Source organism: Pholis gunnellus (assembly GCF_910591455.1).
Source record: "Pholis gunnellus genome assembly, chromosome: 16".
In the NCBI taxonomy this organism is placed as follows: Eukaryota; Metazoa; Chordata; class Actinopteri; order Perciformes; family Pholidae; genus Pholis; species Pholis gunnellus.
In genome coordinates, this window is record NC_136543.1 from 715,962 (window position 1) to 735,843 (window position 19,882).

Genomic DNA, 19,882 nt, shown 5'->3' on the forward strand with positions numbered 1-19,882 from the left:
TTTTCTATTCTATTCTTCAGACTTTCTATTCACACGTGTGTCTGTTTGTGTGTGTGTGTGCGTGCGTGTGTGTGTGTGCGTGCGTGCGTGTGTGTGTGTGTGTGTGTGTGTGTGCGTGTGTGTGTGTGTGTGCGCGCGCGTGCTTGCGTGCGTAAAACAAGGCTGCCGGCAGCTCTCCTCAAGAAGTCGCTGGTCTGACGGACAAGTTGAGACAGACGTGAAGGTGTGGCGGCAGTCATGAGGAGGAGGCCTGTCTCTACCTTAGAAGTGTCACGAGTGGAAACTTTATGACACCGGAATTGTCTATTCATCGCGAGTCAGTGTTGTAGGAGGACAGAGAGGTCCCGGGTCCGCGCGGGTCACTGAGCCTAGAACTGGAGACAGCAGGAGCGTCGCAGGTTGGATTTCGCTGTCTTTGGGGACCTGAAATCGGAATTACTGTATCCGGAACCTTCGGGTCCTGTTGCTCATGAGATCTGGAGGAATGGAAGTATCTGCCATGGAGTAAGCTTAATAACCGCAGGACGAAGAGGTAAATCTACACTGGTGCTCTCTGAATGTCTTAATGAGTGGAAACATCAGCCAACTGTTGCTGTTCCCAGTGCCGTGAGAAGGCTTTATGTGGCTGGGTGGCATGACATGAATTCAAACGATTATCAACCAGTATACAATGGCACAGTGGTAGCATTCAGGTCCACTTCCTTATAAGCTGACTGGTAATTCTAGTGATAACAATAGCTGTGTTTATTTTCTCCTTTTACTCGCTAGGCTATGGAAGCCCAATCCTGCCAGGAAAGGACAGGACAAACATTGAGATACTCCTAATAAGTAAAAATACTAAGTTAAAATCATTATTTTTTTAAGTCAAAATAGAAGACACTATGTAGAAGTTGATCAGTTTTTAAGTCAAAACTTAAAATACTTTGTCACAAATTGGAAAATTATGAGACTAAATCATATCAAGCGTTTATTTACACATAATCTCATCATATTTTTACTAATAGTACTTCCTCTCTATATCATATTTTTGACTTGTATTTAAGTAAATGTGCCTCCACCAAAAACTCAATAAAAGTGTGACACCCACTGCGAGTGAAGGACAATCAGGGAGGTAAAGAGTAGAACGCTTTAATTATAGAAGTTCAGCTTTACAATCCATACTCCCCCACCCTAACGTCTCACTGTTTACTCCCAGCTATACGAACAGGGAGGGGCTGAGCTCCACTAGCACACCTACACACTGCAATCTGTATGTTTAGCACGTTAAGTGAGTTAACACTTTACAAAGTTTACACACGTGATTCCTTTCACTGCAAACAAGAAAGAACCAACTCTCACTCCTCGCTCCTCCATCCTCCGGCTTGGGGCCCGGAAATCTCGAGGAGCGAGGAGGCTTGCCCGAGGAGCTGTGAGCAAGGAAACGCAGGTGTATCCTTTTGCGGAAGTCTTTTCAGCATCCGTACACAAATAAGAGGTTTGACACACAGCTGGAATAATTCCAAAACCATTACTTAAAGACATTCCCCCTTGATATTACTTTTATATTGACTGTAGCCTGCATCCATTTCAACTGCTATAATTGTGACATGATGTGTACAAGTGCAAACAGCTGCTTATCATATCAACATTCTCTTTTTTCACCACTTTTTTGCTGTATTTTATGTTGTCGTATAGATAGACAGGACTGTTTGTGTGTATATAATATATATCACTCAATCATATACTGTATATAATATGTCACTCTTTAGTTGTATAGTACTTTTCATACAAATATTTGTAGTGCTCCCCACAGTGATAGAAGCACTACAAATCTTGTGTGTGTGTATTCATCCGTACATTCTTCTAGAAGGCGTCATGAGCTCTGTTATGCTCATCTGACAGAGATCATAAAATACATAATTTTAAGTTGCTCGTGTTACCACCAGCGGCAACAACAGTGGCTCGACAGACTTTACAATATATAGTCATTTGGATGTCAGATTTTTTTAAACCAAAAAACTTCCAAACAGCAGACACAGCTCCTCTCTTGGGCACAGACTCTATCGGTGCATCTCCGGTCTGTCTTTGTTCATCCTGCATCGCTCTGTTCTGTTCTTTAATGTAACGTTACTGTAGCGACGGAGCCTCTCCAGCTGTTAACAGACTGTTGTGCTAGCTGGCTAGCTAGCGAGCTGTACCCAGCATGCCGTTCGGCGGTGTCATTTTATAAATGTACAATTAGTGTTACAAATTGTTTATGTGTCTCAAACAGTTGTGTCGTGGTGTTTTGCCCTGTTAAAGAGTGTTAGTTGGGGGTTATTAATCGTTGTGTTATAACCATGATTATGGCGGTGTGTGAAAAATTGATATCATACGGGAAATTAAAACCCGTATGAACCGGTATACCGCCCAGCACTAGCTGTGACACACGTCATTTTTAATTGATTTCTTTAAAATGACACTCAGAGTCAACGGTGTCTCATTTGTTAAATGCCTGTTCCAAGTCTCCTGTGGGCGGGACTAAGACGTAAGGCGAGGAGGTGAGGAAAGGAATTAAGCAGGCATAAAGTCAGGAAATGAGAAAGACCCAGGGATTCATCCTGAGCAGTTATGATTGGATGGGGAAGCAGGATGACGATAAACAAAATGAAAAGAAAGCTCAAAGGCTGCTGGCTCACTTGTCAGGGAGGACTAGGCTGAAAAGAAAGCCCCAATAAGCTATGGGGTCAGATCAGTCTCAATAATTGCAAATGCACACAGATAGACTCACAAATGCAAACAGAAAGATTCACAAATGCGCACAGAACAATTCACAAATATATTCGATTTACAAATGCACACAGAAGGATTTACAAATATATTCGATTTACGAATGCACGCAGAACAATTCACAAATACATTCCAATGCACAAATAAATAAATTACGATTTATATAAATGTAAAAAAAAAAATCACAAATATATTTCTGCATTTGTATGTATTTGTGTGTGGATTTGTATGTATTTGTGTGTGGATTTGTATGTATTTGTGTGTGGATCGCACTGCATTCATTTGCAAATCGCTTCACATTCGTGTATGGATTTTTGAGACTGTTCTGCCGTCGCTGGATTCACAAATGCGTTTTTTTCAACATAGACCTGTCTGTAGCCAATCAGATGTCAGCCTCATTTTCAACCAATCACATGAGCGCAGCTTCATACATATTCATACATATTGTAGCCGTCTGTGTTCACCCAGAGCTCTACGATACCTCATATCAGTAGAGACCGGACCAAACTATGTGTGTGTAAACCATATGGTACAAACAATGAGGCCACTAGGCTGCTAGCGTAATGCTGCGGTTCACACCAAACACGATTCGCGCCGCGTTAATCGCGCCGCCGTTCTCGCCGGGGGACTATTTGTGTTCATTCGCGTGAATCGGTGAATCGCGCTGGACACGCCGGTGAGGGAGCGCGGCTTATCGCCCTGATAGCCGTTCAACTGTCCGCCGTCAACTGTGGAAAAAATAACCTCTATTTCTGCTTAGTATCTGTTGTGGAAGTCCCAGATATCACGGGGAACCAAACGCCGTCATGTCTGGTTCATAACATAGTCCGGAGGAGCTCCGTGGATTTCATCGAACTGTATTCTGTATTCCTCATATCAGTAGAGACCGGACCAAACTATGTGTATAAATGTTATTTCGGAGTTCCTTTTTGTTGGTTTATTGCCGTTAAATCATAGCCAAATCAGTTTATGTTGTGTTCATACAGCTATGGTTAACAGCCGACGTGTGGCTTGCTAGACACAGTGAATACAGTTCGATGAAATCCACGGAGCTCCACGGAGCTCCTCCGGACTATGCCGCGCTCCCTCACCGGCGTGTCCAGCGCGATTCACCGATTCACGCGAATGAACACAAATAGTCCCCCGGCGAGAACGGCGGCGCGATTAACGCGGCGCGAATCGTGTTTGGTGTGAACCGCAGCATTACGCTAGCAGCCTAGTGGCCTCATTGTTTGTACTTTATGGTTTACACACACATAGTTTGGTCCGGTCTCTACTGATATGAGGTATCGTAGAGCTCTGGGTGAACACAGACGGCTACAATATGTATGAATATGTATGAAGCTGCGCTCATGTGATTGGTTGAAAATGAGGCTGACATCTGATTGGCTACAGACAGGTCTATGTTGAAAAAAACGCATTTGTGAATCCAGCGACGGCAGAACAGTCTCATAAATCCATACACGAATGTGAAGCGATTTGCAAATGAATGCAGTGCGATCCACACACAAATACATACAAATCCACACACAAATACATACAAATCCACACACAAATACATACAAATGCAGAAATATATTTGTGATTTTTTTTTTTTACATTTATATAAATCGTAATTTATTTATTTGTGCATTGGAATGTATTTGTGAATTGTTCTGCGTGCATTTGTAAATCGAATATATTTGTAAATCCTTCTGTGTGCATTTGTAAATCGAATATATTTGTGAATTGTTCTGTGCGCATTTGTGAATCTTTCTGTTTGCATTTGTGAGTCTATCTGTGTGCATTTGCAATTATTGAGACTGATCTCACCCCATAATAAGCAAACAATGAAGATATTCCCACGCAAAGAGCAGCAAATGGACCACTGATGCTCTGCAGAGGAACAAATCTTAAAAACACCTTATTACCAAATGCTGAAAAACATACCGATTTAAATATTGAACACGACATGAATAAACTTTAAAATACCTGCTACATCATACGTATCAATTTTCCTACCGCCTTCAACCCTGCAAGGAAGCAGGTCTGACATACATAAAAAAAATAAATGTCGCAGACAGAAAGCAGGCTTATGTCTGCCCTCTCGTCTTCTCTGCTCACCAACATGGAAGGAGCCTGAACACTTTACCAGCAACCCTTAGTGCCACCTGCCACAAAGGACTGAACAATTAGGAATGATGAAAATGAAAATACTCATGCTAAGGCAACATTTGGGTTTAATGTCTCACAATTCTGACTGACAGTATTTTGTCACAATTTGACTTTGTAGATTTAAAATAATGAGCTACTAAGCACAATTTATGACTTTTTACCGTAATAAATGTCAGTCATAAACTAAGGCAGAAAGTTGACTTGACTTTTCTCATAAAATGAAAGTCATGCTATAGACATATCAAGTCAAATGTATCAAATAATAAGCCAATATTATGTATAATTTGATCTAACTAAGCCAAAAAGTTGTTAAAAACATTGGACCTAGTATCTGATCATTTCGTAGCAGCAATGTGTGTATTTTGAAGTGTATTTTAATTAATTCAACTGTGTACGTAAATGAAGAGTTTGAATCAGTCTTGAGTCTGATCATTCATGTGGAGCAATTCATTCATTCTTTGACCCATTTTTCTGATTGTCCAATTTTCCCATCCCCAATCCTCTCTGCTTTATTTAGCTTCACTGCAGCTTCCATCTCCTCTCAACCCTTTCTCCTCATCTCTGGCCTGTACTTGTCTTTTTCCTGCTCTATTCCATCACTTCTTATACAGCTACCATGCGCAGATTCAGCTCAGAGGGATCCCTCCTGGATCTGGACTTCCTCCCATGGAAGAGGGTGGCACTGAACACCTCAGATCATGGGAAGAACCGGAAGTCCGGTACCTACACACCTCACATGGAGGAAGATGAGCTGGAAGGGAGCTCGACCCGCCTGGCCCCCACCATCCGGGAGCCTAGAGCCAGTCCTAGCGAGGCGGGGAGGAAGGAGCTGATCAAGGAGCGCAGCGTCAGCGTAGAGAACCTGAGCGAGCTGGAGAAACTGGACAAGAACCACCTCAGAGTGTGTGCCATCAGTGAAGGCTGCAGGGCCTACAGTGACGGCCAGCTGGCCCCGGCTGCCCAGGGCAGCACGGAGAGCATGGAGAGAGACGATCTGTATCCCACGTCTCCTTCCTCCTCCAACCCATTCAAATTCCATCACAGGCACCACCAGAAACCCAAACTGTCATCTGCTAAGCTGCACCTCAAGAATCTGTTCGGGCAGGTGGGAAACCAGTTGAGCTTCAGTCTACACAGTAGGGCAGTATATAGGCCAGGTCCTAAAGATGATCCATAGTCGAGGTTTGATCATTTGTTACAAATCTTCCCAAACGTTTGGTTTCTGCTGCACCTTTTCTAAGCCTTCTGTAGGGTTCCAGACTTTTCACACTTTCCATCCATTGGTCTCTGAACAGCATGATGGATTCCCGCCTGTTCATATTAACTTAAACTTGAATTTTATTCGTATATGTAAAAATTATACATTTTTACATATACATGAAATTTGACCTCTGCATTTAACCCATCCCGAGCATGTTGGGAGCAGTAGGCTGCTGAGAAGCACCCAGGGAGCAGTTAGGGGTTCAGTGTCTTGCTCAGGGACACTTTGGCACAGGACTCATAGCAGCAAAGGATCGAACCGCCGGTCAACCCTCTCTACCCAATGAACCACGAATCAATCCGTATTAATATGGATTGTAGATACTTTAGATTAACTGCTTGCACTTAACTCAACAGTTGATTTAACATTTATACAAACATAATGTCCGGGTTAATCCTGCAGCTACTGAGCTCTGTCACCTGCTGATGACAACCATGTGAAGTAGTTGAAAGCACTGGAAACCCTTGTGCTGGGATTGTTAAGAGTTATAAAAGATGTTCGTTATTTGCTCATAAAACTTTTAATTTGTCCGGGTTTGCTTATTCATATCTTATTATTGGCGTAGTTAAGAGATTTAAACCCAGTTCTATGTGGTGGTGAAACCTGGAAAGCTGCTTCATTGGGCTCTCACCGTGTGCAACAGGAAGAAGAAACACAGTTAACTTTGTGTTTTCTCTTTCAGAGTCCTCATTCCTCAAACTCCAACCTGTCCAACACAGAACAGAAAGACAGGTGAGAATCATACATGCTTTCAGTTGCTAATTGTTGCTAACTGATAGCTCCATCTCACGTAAAAGAATACAACTGTTACTGTGCCTTTCATTTACTGTTCTTAGACAAACCCATCTGGTTCTGAGTCTGTATTGTTAAATCTTACCCTCATGAGATTGTTGTGAAGCCTCACGTGAGCCTGTGGTGAGATGTGATGAGTGCAGTACTGTTTGGTATGAACTCTCTCTGTCCTTTGGTGGTCCTGGTCCACAGTGCCAAAGAGAGGAGGTCTCGCCTGCTCTTCATGCGTCAGTGGAGTCAGGTGGGCCACAGTAAGAAGAGGAAGATCAGTCAAGAAGAGCTGGAGAAATGGGCGGAGTCCCTGAACGAGCTGCTGCTCAGCCAAAGTAAGTCCTGCTCCGTTCTGAGGTGAGATGTAGACGAACACTTGATGACACTTTTGAATTCTCTGGAAAGGTTGATTCAGTCATAAACGGACTTACATTTATATAGAACCTTTGCCAGTGAGCTCAAACCACTGAACAAACCAGAGAAATAGATTGAATTCAGTGGTCTGGTCCCAAGCTAACCTATAAACCCAGGTAGAAGTGGGCCTGAGGATAGCTGATAGGTCTGTGTGTCTCTCATACGGTGAACTGCACTTATCAAAATGGAAATACTTCCCCATATTAACTATTACTTGTCAATGCTGCCTGTCCCTCCAGCAGATACATGGTTCAAATCTGTTGATTCTCTAATTACACATTTCTATATGACATGTGTGTCATGACCGCTGGTAGTTCTATACTGAAGGCCTCTCCTTCACACTGCTCACTCTCTACAGTCACCTGAAGGCAGCAGGTATCTGCTCCCTCTGGAGTGATGATGTCACTGTCGAGCCATAATTCTGTACGACAGATACGGAATGCTCCACCTTTTTCAGTATAGTAGTGTTGGGCGGTGCGGCCTAAAAACAACATCTCGGATCTTTTCACATCACACTCGTTTTACGATTTTCTTTTTTTCTCTTGAAAACAAACTCGGCCTACAAAAGACAGGCCCTTCTAAGTTGATGCAGTGGCTGTTTGCATCTTTTCAGAGTAGCTGCTTTGCTGCCAGTGTGTTTCTGGTCTGGATCTACTGTCTGTCTCCTCCTCAGACTGATGAGGCTGTCTGAGTTGTGCAGTAAACCAGGGTTCATTGTTGTTTAGTCAGCACACACACAAGATGTCACAGTGTCAGAGAGTTCATCCAGGTCCAAGCAGTGCCGTCACTGCAGGCCTGTAACCAGCTGTGCCTCGGTGGTCCATCTCCTCACAGTCTTGACCCCAGCGAAGCAGATTTGAGTTCTGATCGTGCAGCAAGTTCAATTCAGAGGTGCCCGACCAAGCGCCGCGACGGCTTGCACAGGCCATGAAATTTGTATCTATGTTAGGACTGCATGTCTTCTTCAGCACTGTGACATCAGTATTATTATATGTTTAATATTATTTCCTCTACTTTCTCCCCCCCACACATGCATAACTCAGCCCCCCCCTTCAACATTACCCGATTTAAACAGATGTAACCTCTACTATTGGACGTTTAACATACTGTATGTCATCACACTCCTTATTTTAACTTAACTTAATTCTTAGTGTCTACTTCTTTGTCCATTTTGTCTCTTTCTTAAAAAAACATAAAAGGTGTGCCAATAAAACAGGAGAAGAAGACCCTAAGCTAGTGCTGGGCGGTATGACCATAAATTAGTATCACGGTATATTTTAAGATTCTGGCGGTTTCACGGTATTTTTTTTTTATATAGGTTTATAGTGGCTTACTCTACTGTCAGGAGCACATAGAATATAAAAACATTTGAATGTCATCGTGTATAAAGGCTTTGCTTACTATAGGGTGTGCTCGTTTGTTCGTATAATGTTGGGATAGCAGTTTGGTTGAAGTATTGTCGCCCCGGTAAGACATATCTTGAATCCAGCATTAGTTGTGGGTTATTAATCGTTGTGTTATAAAGTCATAACCATGATTAGGGGTCCCTCTCAATACACTCTACACAACTAGCTCTGACTGTAGCGACTGTGACAGCAGTTGTTTGGGCTATGTATGACTGTGTGTGAAAAATCCATATCATACGGGAAATTAAAACCGGTATACCGCCCAGCACTACCCTAAGCTAACAATTCAGACTTTAAGACATGAAACAAGGCTTTACAAATTCTTTATGCAGCAGGAAATTCATTCAACATTCTTGTGTAAGGCGTTAATGATGATGCTTTATAGCAATGACAACTCCACAGGTAGCCTCTAACTGACGTTACAGGACAGCTCTTCTTTTCTCTACTTTTAGCTGACTGACCACGTCTTCCTTGGAGAAATGTTTGTGCAACTAAAAGTCCAATCAGTCTCAAGGTCGCCCTGCTTTTATCTGAACTCCCATGTTGCTGCAGGGATGTTGACATCAGAGCTGACGTCACTGGTTACTGTGTGCTGTGCAATAAAGCTAAAAGAGCAGCACTTCACCTGACCTGCTGCTTCTATGAATAGAACAGCTAGTAAACACAGAGACTAATAGAAATCACTACTGTAACAGAGTCGGTCTAAAAGTCTCTCCAGCTACACGATAACACGATAGCTTACGGCAGTACATTTATGTCATATGTTGTAAGCGTGATAAAAGAGTACGCTATGCTTCTGTGAACTGAATTTACACACACACACACACACACACACACACACACACACACACACACACACACACACACACACACACACACACACACACACACACACACACACACACACACACACACACACACACACACACACACACACACACACACACGGTAATGTGTGGAGCCGGACCGTTCTTTCTTTGCTATGACTATGTGAGACTATATCAGCATGTAAGCGGGGCGATTCATTAACAGAGAGCTCATATTAGAGAGCATTTAATTTGACACTGAAAAATGTCCTACATATGTCACAATTCTTAAATAAGGGATTCTGAATGTTTACCAGGAAGGAAGGTTCTACCAAGTGTCATTATTAGAAATGTGATATTGGAGCTTCTCCCATTCTAGAGACTAAAGCAGGATGTCTGGGACTCTGCTGCTTTGATTCTGATTTAATGTCTCTTGCAAATGCACCAACTTTATGAAAGTTCAATACTAAATCACTGGAGGTCTCTTTAAGGTAATCCATCACAATTATCATTGCCTAGAGATGATAAAAGGACAGAACAATCTGAGATTAGCACACAAAAAAAACATAACTCTAGCTCCATAACTGATGTCCAGACAAACAACTAGACGGGATCTCACAACTACTGAGATTTAAGGTGGATCTCTGTTTATTGTAGGTTAAAAGCTCTTTGTTCTGATTATTTCACAAGTAGCCAGTTTACACTCGTCTGTTCATTTTGTAGCTAATAAAACAGGAAATCATCGTCGGACCATAGCCAGTTGCTTCCCAGATTACATTATGGCCGATGCATTCTGCCTCTTTTCCACACAGACTGTTTACCTGCATGCAACCACAGCCTGCTCAAACGTGACTGGAGTCTGTATTCATATGCAGATATCAGTTTATAGAGATTATTAAAACCCTGGCTTCTTCTTCACCTCCACACAACGGACCAATAGCTGCATGAAGGGGGGGTGAATGTTTGGTTGTTGGTCTTGGAAAGTTACAGAAATGTCAGAAAGCTACCATGTGTGGTTTAGTCACTTAAAGCCGGAGGCAATCAGAGTGGATGACACAAGTTTGATGCCAAGACGGGCCTATTTCCTGTTGTCCCGCTGCAATTTGATTGGCTATTTGGCAAGAACTGTTAAAGATGACAGTAACTGTGGTCAGCATGAACAGTGTGGAGTATCTTCTACAAATGAAACACATCTGTGCCCAGCAGCACAGAGGACATGTTAACCACACCGCAGGAACAAAGGCTTCTGCTAGTTTGTCAGAGAATCCCTTTTCTTTGATTCCCATGTGTGTTTTGGGGAGAGACCTGGTCCAGAACAGGCTCTCAGAATCTCAGGCACCTTTCTGAGAGGATTACCAAACATGAAGCAGCAGGACAGCAAGGTGAAGCAAACATGGCAAACATCCTGACAGCACATACTAACAGGGAATTGCGCAATATAACAGCAAAGTGAGGAGAACATGTGTGTGCCCAACACATCATCACCTGTGTTAAACTGTGTGGGAACTGTTATACAGCACATTATATAAAATACCAGTGTGCAATTTGCTGGGTTTGGAGTACTTTTTCCCACCTAAAAACAATAGTGGTTACAGAGTAATATCTATCTAAGGTTACCACCATAAGCTACTTCTGCAGACCTCTTCTATTGAATGGAACACGGCCATGTGTTATTCATAAATAATGTGTTACGGTGCGTTCACACCAATCGCGCCAAACGCGCCGCCGGCATCGCCGGGGACTATTTGTGTTCATTCGCGTCCATCGCGCTGGACGCGCCAAAAGGGGGCGTGGCTTATCGGCCTGAAAGCTGTTCAACTGTCCGCCATCAACCGTAGAAAAATAGCCTCTATTTCTGATCAGTACGTGTTGTGGAAGTCCCAGATATCACGGGGAACTAAACGCCGTCATGTCTGGTTCATAACATAGTCCGGAGGAGCTCCGTGGATTTCATCGAGCTCACTGTGTCTAGTGAGCCACACGTCGGCTGTTTACTACAGCTGTATGAACACACTATAAACTGACTTGGCTGTGATTTAACGGCAATAAACCGACAAAAAGGGACTCCGAAATAACTACGTAATGATGCCGATTTGTACTTGTTTTATCAATGAAGCTCGGATCGATCGGTGCTAGGCTATGCTAACATTATAGCAGCTCCATCAACACTCACGATAACGTCATATAGACGTAAATACGGCAGCGTCTATTCATTGTTTGTACCATATGGTTTACACACACACATGTCTACACATAGTTTGGTCCGGTCTCTACTGATATGAGGTATCGTAGAGCTCTGGGTGAACATAGCGGCTACAGCATTTATTTTCTGATTTAGCAACGGCAGGACTTCACTGATGACGGAGAGAGCAACTCAACGCTGATTGGCTATCGCGCTGGAGCGTCACGCGATTTTTTCGCAGAAGTTCAAATATTTCAACTTCTGCGTTTGGGGCGTTTCGGCGTTTCGGCGTTTTGACGCGTCAAACGCAACGCGCCAAACGCGCCATCGCGTCCAACGCGTCTGTACATAGACTTTGAATGTAATCGCGCCGCGTTCATCGCGTTAAACGCGTTTGGTGTGAACACGGCTTTAGAGGAAGAATGTGTTATGTAGTCTTTTGAAATGTTGTTGTAAAGAAGCCCAGTATAAATGAATATAAAACAACTTCCCTGACTGCCTCCTAACATTCAGATCATTTATTGAGATTTGTCATTTGATCTTCTTTGAAGCTGAGATATAGGGAGTTGATTGGTGTGCTTCAATATGTCATATGTTTTGGTACGTCATTGCTTAACTGTCCTTAACACACACACACACACACACACACACACACACACACACACACACACACACACACACACACACACACACACACACACACAGCCTGAGGACTAACTTCAGCTCCCTGTGTGACTTGGCCTCCTTATCAGTGCCATGCTAATATGGAGTGCAGTCCGCTGCAGCTGACGCATGTGAACTGTGACATGTTGTAGGTGTGGTGTCAGCAGTTTGAAGCTGCGCTGTACAAAGCAGTCAGTCACGTTTGATACCTCAGACTAAAAACAAGCCATGAATCACAGGAAGACGAGCAGAGACTATGGGTGTGTGCCGAGGTTTTACCATGAAGCTGGGAAACGTTGCCGTTTGAGATGTGCTTATAAGGCCTGAGGGTGTGTCAGAGTTCTGTGTCCTCTTTTAACCAACCCCACTTATATTCTCCCTCCTCTTCCTCCTCCTCTCAGCTGGTGTGTCAGTGTTTGGAGCATTCCTGCGATCTGAGTTCAGCGAGGAGAATCTGCAGTTCTATCTGGCCTGTGATCAGTACAGACAGTCGTCCAACAACTTCAGCCTGCAGAGGAGAGCCAAAGATATCTGCGTCACCTACATCCAGCCAGGTGCCCCCCGGGAGGTACACGCCTGCTTTTATTCATTTATTATTCAGCTACATGCACCTCAAGCTACGCAGCTCTGCATGAAACAGGAAGTGTAATTCCAGTCCTGCCACACGTCTATACCTGTCTGCTTTTCCCACAATGCACTTCCCTCCCAACAATGTGCTCTGTGTGTTGTGGCTGCTCCTTGTGTTTTGGGAAGCTTGTGTGGGCGTTTTGAGTTTCACATCACAGCATTGCATCAGTAGCTGATTTCATGTAATCATTTACAAACTCTAGCCATCTTTCTAAGGCCTTTAGGTGACCTTTAGTTCTGAGATCAAACTATATAAAAAAGAGTCATTGGTTGAACTAAACCACTAACCAATCAGTATCATTTCAAAATGAATATATTGAATATTTTTTCCCTCTTCTTTTATTTTTTATTCTATTATTAACATACTTCAACAGCGACACCTGCTGGGCAGGAAAGACAGTGTTGTTGGAGGCCAGCTGTCCCCTTTAGGATGAGACCTCTTCAATTATTTTAATGTGTTTCTCCTGACCAACAGCGTTGTCAAGGAAACATAGTGCCTACCCTCCAGTTCCCCCTCAGGTAAACACTGATAGCACTTTTACCGTAGTCTGCACTGTTAGCGCTGTTAGCCCCATTAGCTGTGAGATGCCGGCCATGTTGAGAGCCATTAAGAGGCAATCAAAATGCTCCCAATCTGGGATCTTGCTCTTTTAATGACTCAGGACGAGGATTTTTAAATGGTTTCATTTCAAACTGCAGTAAACCCCTTCAGCTTCGGTAATCATTGATGGATGCATCTCTATATCTATCAATAGAAGTACAAATTACATATACATACCTCTATCTCATAGAGATAAAGAAGTACAGACAGTGTTACTATTGTAAGGTAGCTTTTAACTGGGGACTGTGGCTTAGTGGTGGAGCGGGTCGTCCTTCAATCAGAGGTTGGATCCCCGGCTCCGCTAGTCCGTGTCGATGTGTCCTTGGGCAAGACACTTGACCCCAGATTACTCCCGCAGGCTGTTACTACAGTGTAAGAATGTTGTCTGAATGTTAGTCAGTCCTGATGAGCAGGTGGTGACTTGCATGTAGCTCCTGTCATCGGGGTATGAATGATGACATGTAGTGTTAAAGAGCTATGAGTGGTCGGAAGACTAGAAAAGAACTATGAAGTACATCCATTAACATTTACCATTTAACACATTAAGTTTTGGATGTCTTTGTGGTTGAATCTGCGATGCCATGGATACGGCTGCAGTAGAGGCTACATACATTTTCATATTCATTTTGTTTCCAATAATAATAACACTGTAAGAATTACAGTATATTTGCTACATCACTAAAAAGAAGTCTAAAATGTAATGACCCACAACGGTCCGTTGATCAGACAGGTTGGACACAAGCCAACAGTTGAGCTGATAGAAACGATACAGAAGACTCTGGATTGTCCTGTAAATGAGTGTAGTCCATACTTACTGTGTGTGTCATCCTGTAGGTGAACCTGGACAGTAAGACCAGGGATCTGACCATCCAGCTGCTGCAGGCTCCCTCTCACGCCTCTCTGTCCCACGCACAGAAACGCATCTACTCGCTCCTGGACACAGACTGTTATCCCCGCTTCCTCCAGTCCGACGTCTACCTCTCCTTACTGCGAGACGCTGACTAGACGCCGCATGGAGGCTTCCAGGACCCCTAAACATTGTAGACCTAAATATGTCTTCAAAGGATAGAGCTGCTGTGTAGGTTGGGACGTTAGTGTAACAAAAAATGTAAGTCAGTTAAATGAGTATATTCTTCCTTTTGGAGAGTGAGATGTCCAGATACATATTAATTTCATGCTTCTGTGTTTCCCCCTGCTCTGTCTTTACGCTATGGTAAGCTAAGCTAACCGAACCCTGACTCCACTTCTGTACTTATCACACATGAGTTTGATGAGTAAATAAAGAGATGAAAAATAGGAAAATAAGCTAATTTCCCAAAATGTTAAATAATTCCTTTATTGGGCTTCTTGTTGGCCCTGAGAATGTGGAAAAACATCAATGAGTTTTTTTTTGTGGCCCTCACATTAAGCGACCCGTGAAACTATGCAGCTCTCATCTGAATCATTAAACATCCTGCCTGTAAGCAGCTAATGTTCTCATGGTCCAACAAGCCCAGTCTGAGTTTCCTCTGCTGACGGAAAGGAAAAACAAGCTCAGCAAGAATGAGCTCTTTGCTGGAAAAGGTCAAAGTACTACGTGAGTTACTTAAATGGCAAAGATGAGACACCTGAGCAGATTGACTCTGACAGGTAAAGTGACTACGCAGCTACGGGGAAGTTGAGTTCACTCTGCTCCTAAATGCTCCACTGTTCAAAGACAATCGGTGTATGCTCATAATAGCCTCAGAAAACATTTAAGTAGGGAAATGCTACTCGTCACAAAGGACCTGACTGTTGGTCCTGTAGAAATTAAACATCCTCATTTAATGACGAAGAACATTTGAAAGAAACAGAACAGTGTACAAGTTTGAGAGTTTTAAGGAGAAATGAATAAAGTCCAGTTTTTCTTAGCTGATGAGTCTGTTGATTCTGCAGTCATGCAGAGATGGAGCTCACATTCAGCAGTGATTCAGAGCTGCCCTGAGTGTCTGCTCATGCTGAGGTTGCTGGGATACTGAGTGACGGGACGTGCCGAATGTGTCAAGGGCCAGAGCAAACATTAACGCAGCACGGCAGTCTGTGGTTGGTCCTACACCGATCCACTGGTACAATCCACCTCATCTTTTATATGGACTTCTTCTGGTGTCAATCATTTCTTTGATTCACTGTTTTATCAGACACTAATGTATTCTGCACTATACTCAATATATGAATAGAGATCTTTTAAACAATCTGGTGGATCACCCGAGCTTCCTCTAGCTCCTTCTGAGGGATCCCAGGATATTTACAGGCCAGGTGATCGTCGTTATTATATTACTATAAATAAGGGATCAAGCCAGTGTGACTCGCTATTTTCTGGAGCTTTTAACCAGTTTTCACAAGTGGATGGAGTTTGCTCTGTTGTCATCACATGACCTATGTATGGAAGCTAGAAAGTGGACCTTGAGTGAGAATTATTTAGTCACAAAACAGTTGTTCTGGTCTCGGGTATCATGTTGGCATTAGTAAACCCAGCCCTGCCCATACTGTACAGAGCTAACAATGAGGACTAGCCGATCAGACAGATTGATTAACATGTAATCATACACACATGGAGATGATCTGATGTGTTCATACAACAGCATGTTGAGGATGTGTATTTGAGGTGAAAGCAGCCAGTCACTGCTTATTAATTAGCAGCAGTAATCTGCATCACTGTCAAAGGAGAGCAGAGCTGAACACAAAATGCTGCTTAGATAATTCTCAGGACCAGTTAGCAAACGAATTCCCAGTATGCACTGCTCCCATGCTGTGGCCCTGATGACACTGGCCTTTTCACAACCTTGTGTAAATAGAGTAACTTTTTATTTTTTTATTGTGTAGAGAGGTGAGTAAAAAACAAGTGCAGACACGTACATAAACATATACGAGCTAAGGAATGATAAAGTAAGACATGGAGGGAAACAAAGGACACTGAGGAAAATAACAGGTTTAGACGGAGTATAAAAGTGAGAGGCGGGGGTTCAGCAAAATGTATGGAAGTGGATCACTCAGTGGAGTGGCCAGGCCCAGTGCCAGCACCACACACGGAGGAGTTGGGTGGAGAGTTGTGTGATGAGATTGATTGTGTTTGTCATGTGTGTGTATGTGAGTGTTTGAATGACTGTAGAGAAACAAATGGTCCTGTATAGATAATGTTACTAACAATAATAATAATAATAATAATAATAATAATGGGGTAATGATTGAAAGCAAACAATGAAACAAACAGAAATAACAAAAAAATAATATTAATAATGGACAGAAATAAACAGCAATAATGGTAATTACTTATTATAATAATGATAATAGTAATAATTATTATAAGTAATAGTGATGAAAGTAATAATATCAGTAACAAAGAGGAAAGTAAGCACCATGAAAAAATAAAAAAGACATTCATAAATAGAGGCACTTGAGCCTCCTACCTTGGTTATAAATGTTTGTTTCAGTCTCGTTGAAGACGTGATCCTAATTTTTCTTTGTGAAAACCACCAAAACAATGCAGGAATCCGAAGGCCATTGGGGTTGAGTCCTATCAGATACACGGTTAGACTTGTGTCTACTATCAAAGGCAGCGTGTCTTACTTGTTGCCATGTTGTAGATATCAGTAAATCTGCTGTAACTCACCAGCTGATAGACTGTCACAGAATATTGACCTCCATATGGATTTTAAGCACATTATATGAGTATAATTCACAGCTAATGTGGATCCTGGTGCATTTCCTGCTTTGGTTCAGTTTGTGTGTAGCAACATGGGTGAAAAGCCCAGAATCGACCCTCCTCTCAACTAACTGGACAGCAGAGTCTGACTCATCTCAAAGAAATGACTCATCTGATGAACAGCAGTTCTTCATGCTTAGCAAGTCAAGAAGCATGAAGCAGTCATGAGACTCAGTCTTCACGTCTCCACCACTAGGCTGAAGGAGGACTTGTGTTCTAGTGAGGACGTGTAGTCGTCTCATTTACACTCTTTTGTTAAGACTCAGTTGGTGGTTGTGGGACTCATTGCTGCAGCACTCTATATGAGCGCTATAACTAACCCCTTTTAGAACAGAAATACTGGCCCTGCTTTTTTCCAGATCAGAGTTTGGGCCCTGAAGTGACTTTTGAAAGTTTCTGCCTCAGCACATATTTGTGTTCTGAAAGTGTTTAATGGTTCCAGAATACAATACAGAGTTACATTTTGTAAACAGTTAAATATAAGAACTAGCTCCCGATCACCAGGGCCGGCTGCTCCTGTGTTCCTGCTTCTGCTTCACCCACTGGGCGGTGTAGCAGTTCTCTCCTACAGTCCAGGACCAGCCTCGCCTGCCTCCGTCACTGTCCTTCTCCAACATCTGTCTCTGGCTGCATACGTCTCTGCCTGGTGCTGGACGCTGTGGACTGTCCAACGTCCTGATCTCCTCCTGAGCACCACAGGCCTTGGCATGTGAATCCAGGAGCCTCTCTGTGCTGTCTATGGAGGTCTGCCTGTGGATGCCATCCTTCTTGGATGCACACAGAGGTGAAGGTGAGAGAGGCTGGGACCTGGGTTCAGGGGCAAGACAGTACAGGGTCAGCAGAAGCAAGGGGAAGACTTGCCTTAAAATTTCACTGCATAATGACCCTATGTGCAGACATGTGCAACTAAAACACACGGCAGAGAGCAACTCAACAGCCACCACGTCCTCCTACTGAACATTTGAATGTGCCTTCCAAAAGGACAAAAACATTTTGTATCAAGTCCAGCTGAAATCATTTACATCCCCTACATCACAAACAAAAGTAATGTCAGTGTGTGGGTTAATGTACTGTTAAGAGATTATATTATTAAAAGGACTTTGTAGAAATATCAGAAATGCTCCTTTTCTTCAGCCAGCTGGAGTGTGTGTGTGCGTACGTATGAAAGTAGCCTACATGTCATGGGCAGACAGCGTGTTGTTAGTGGTATTGAAGAGCAGGGACCACACCAGGATCTAAACAGACCAGTGACATTTGTGGTGAATGTTTGTTTGGTAGCTCACAGGACAAGACATGTGTTCATGTAACTTAGATGAGTTAGGACCTATGTCTACAATGACTGTTTTTAGGGGGTCAAGCATCCCACATGCTGTCCGTTGTCTTCCACTGAGACACAACAACAACAACAGGTAAAAAAACATCTGTAGGGTCGATCCACTGCTGAGCGGATCTCAAGCGGTCTGATCCTGGCATGAGCGGTGTACCATTTCTTGGCTGCTTGGCATGAAAACGTGAACAATGTCATCTGAAAGCATGTGTATCCAGGCTGGACATCAGGGAACATGCTCAGAATCAGGTGTCTGATTACTTCATAGAACTATTCTTTTCTTTTTGGTGAGGAACAAATAACATCAGATCAACTGTTTGTTGTGCAGGGCCTCATTGGGAGGTGTGTGTGAGTCCCTACAGACACTTCTCCATAGAGATCCACAGTCGGCACAAATATGGAGCCAAATCCAGTTTTGATCATTTGAAAAAAAAAAGTGAACCTGAAAGTTCAAGTTGTGGTCTTGAACATTGAAAAATACAGCAATGTATTCAAAATAAAAAATAAGTGAATGAAAAGTTGTTTTGGGTTGAATATACTTTTGATTCAGTTCTGGAATAGTTTTTTCCCTTTCATATATATTTTGATATTTGAGGTCTTATATTTTTCACTTTCAGATTTTACATTTTCGGTTTCAAATCTTTTTTTCACTTTCAGATCGTTTTTTTCAGTTCATACTTGGCCCTGATCTGGCGTGGGGGGCGTGGCATCAACTGAGAGGGGCGTGTCATCATGAGTGACAGCATAACAAAGAAGGCTGAGGACCGTCGTCAACCACGTTTCCTTCACGTAACGTAGGCACCACAAGAATTATGATTCAACATTTTTTATACACCATATTCACGTGAATAGTCCAGCTATCCTGAAGGAAACTTTGGAGAGAACCGGAGAACTGGTTTGATTAGTCTTTCGCCCCTGTACCCAGGTCGGACGACCGATTTGCACGTCACGACCATCCATCCATCCATTTTCCTCCGCTTATCCGGGGTCGGGTCGCGGTGGCAGCAGGCCAAGCAGGCTGACCCAGACTTCCCTCTCACCCGTAACATTTTCCAGCTCATACTGGGGGATCCCGAGGCGTTCCCAGGCCAGCTGGACGTGGGAGGACGTCCAGGAGGCATCCTAATTAGATGCCCGAACCACCTCAGCTTACTCCTTTCGACGCGAAGGAGTAGCGGCTCGACTCCAA

General features: G+C 43.2%; 2 protein-coding genes across 2 annotated transcripts in view; one reads left to right on the forward strand and one right to left on the reverse strand.

The window, feature by feature from the left end:
• The first annotated feature begins 216 nt into the window (after positions 1-216).
• On the forward strand, positions 217-15,534 carry LOC306708176 (uncharacterized protein). Its single transcript, XM_079175914.1, has 6 exons — positions 217-532; positions 5,420-6,007; positions 6,846-6,895; positions 7,148-7,281; positions 12,819-12,985; positions 14,480-15,534. Exons 2-6 carry the CDS (start codon positions 5,519-5,521, stop codon positions 14,648-14,650), a joined length of 1,011 nt encoding a protein of 336 aa, XP_079032040.1. The 5' UTR covers positions 217-532; positions 5,420-5,518; the 3' UTR covers positions 14,651-15,534.
• Positions 15,535-16,468: 934 nt separating this feature from the next.
• atat1 (alpha tubulin acetyltransferase 1) overlaps positions 16,469-19,882 on the reverse strand; it is a 29,142-nt gene continuing 25,728 nt past the window's right edge. Inside the window, exon 12 of the mRNA XM_079175599.1 lies at positions 16,469-18,173. Within this exon, the coding sequence (XP_079031725.1) occupies positions 17,864-18,173 (310 nt within the window). The 3' untranslated portion in view covers positions 16,469-17,863. The remainder of the gene's footprint in view (positions 18,174-19,882) is intronic.

Coding starts and splice junctions, on each gene's coding strand:
- LOC306708176 (XM_079175914.1), top strand. CDS start 5,519: ATGCGCAGATTCAGCTCAGAGGGATCCCTCCTGGATCTGGACTTCCTC. Junction 6,008..6,845: donor TCAAGAATCTGTTCGGGCAG/GTGGGAAACCAG, acceptor TTTCTCTTTCAG/AGTCCTCATTCCTCAAACTC. Junction 7,282..12,818: donor CGAGCTGCTGCTCAGCCAAA/GTAAGTCCTGCT, acceptor TCCTCCTCTCAG/CTGGTGTGTCAGTGTTTGGA.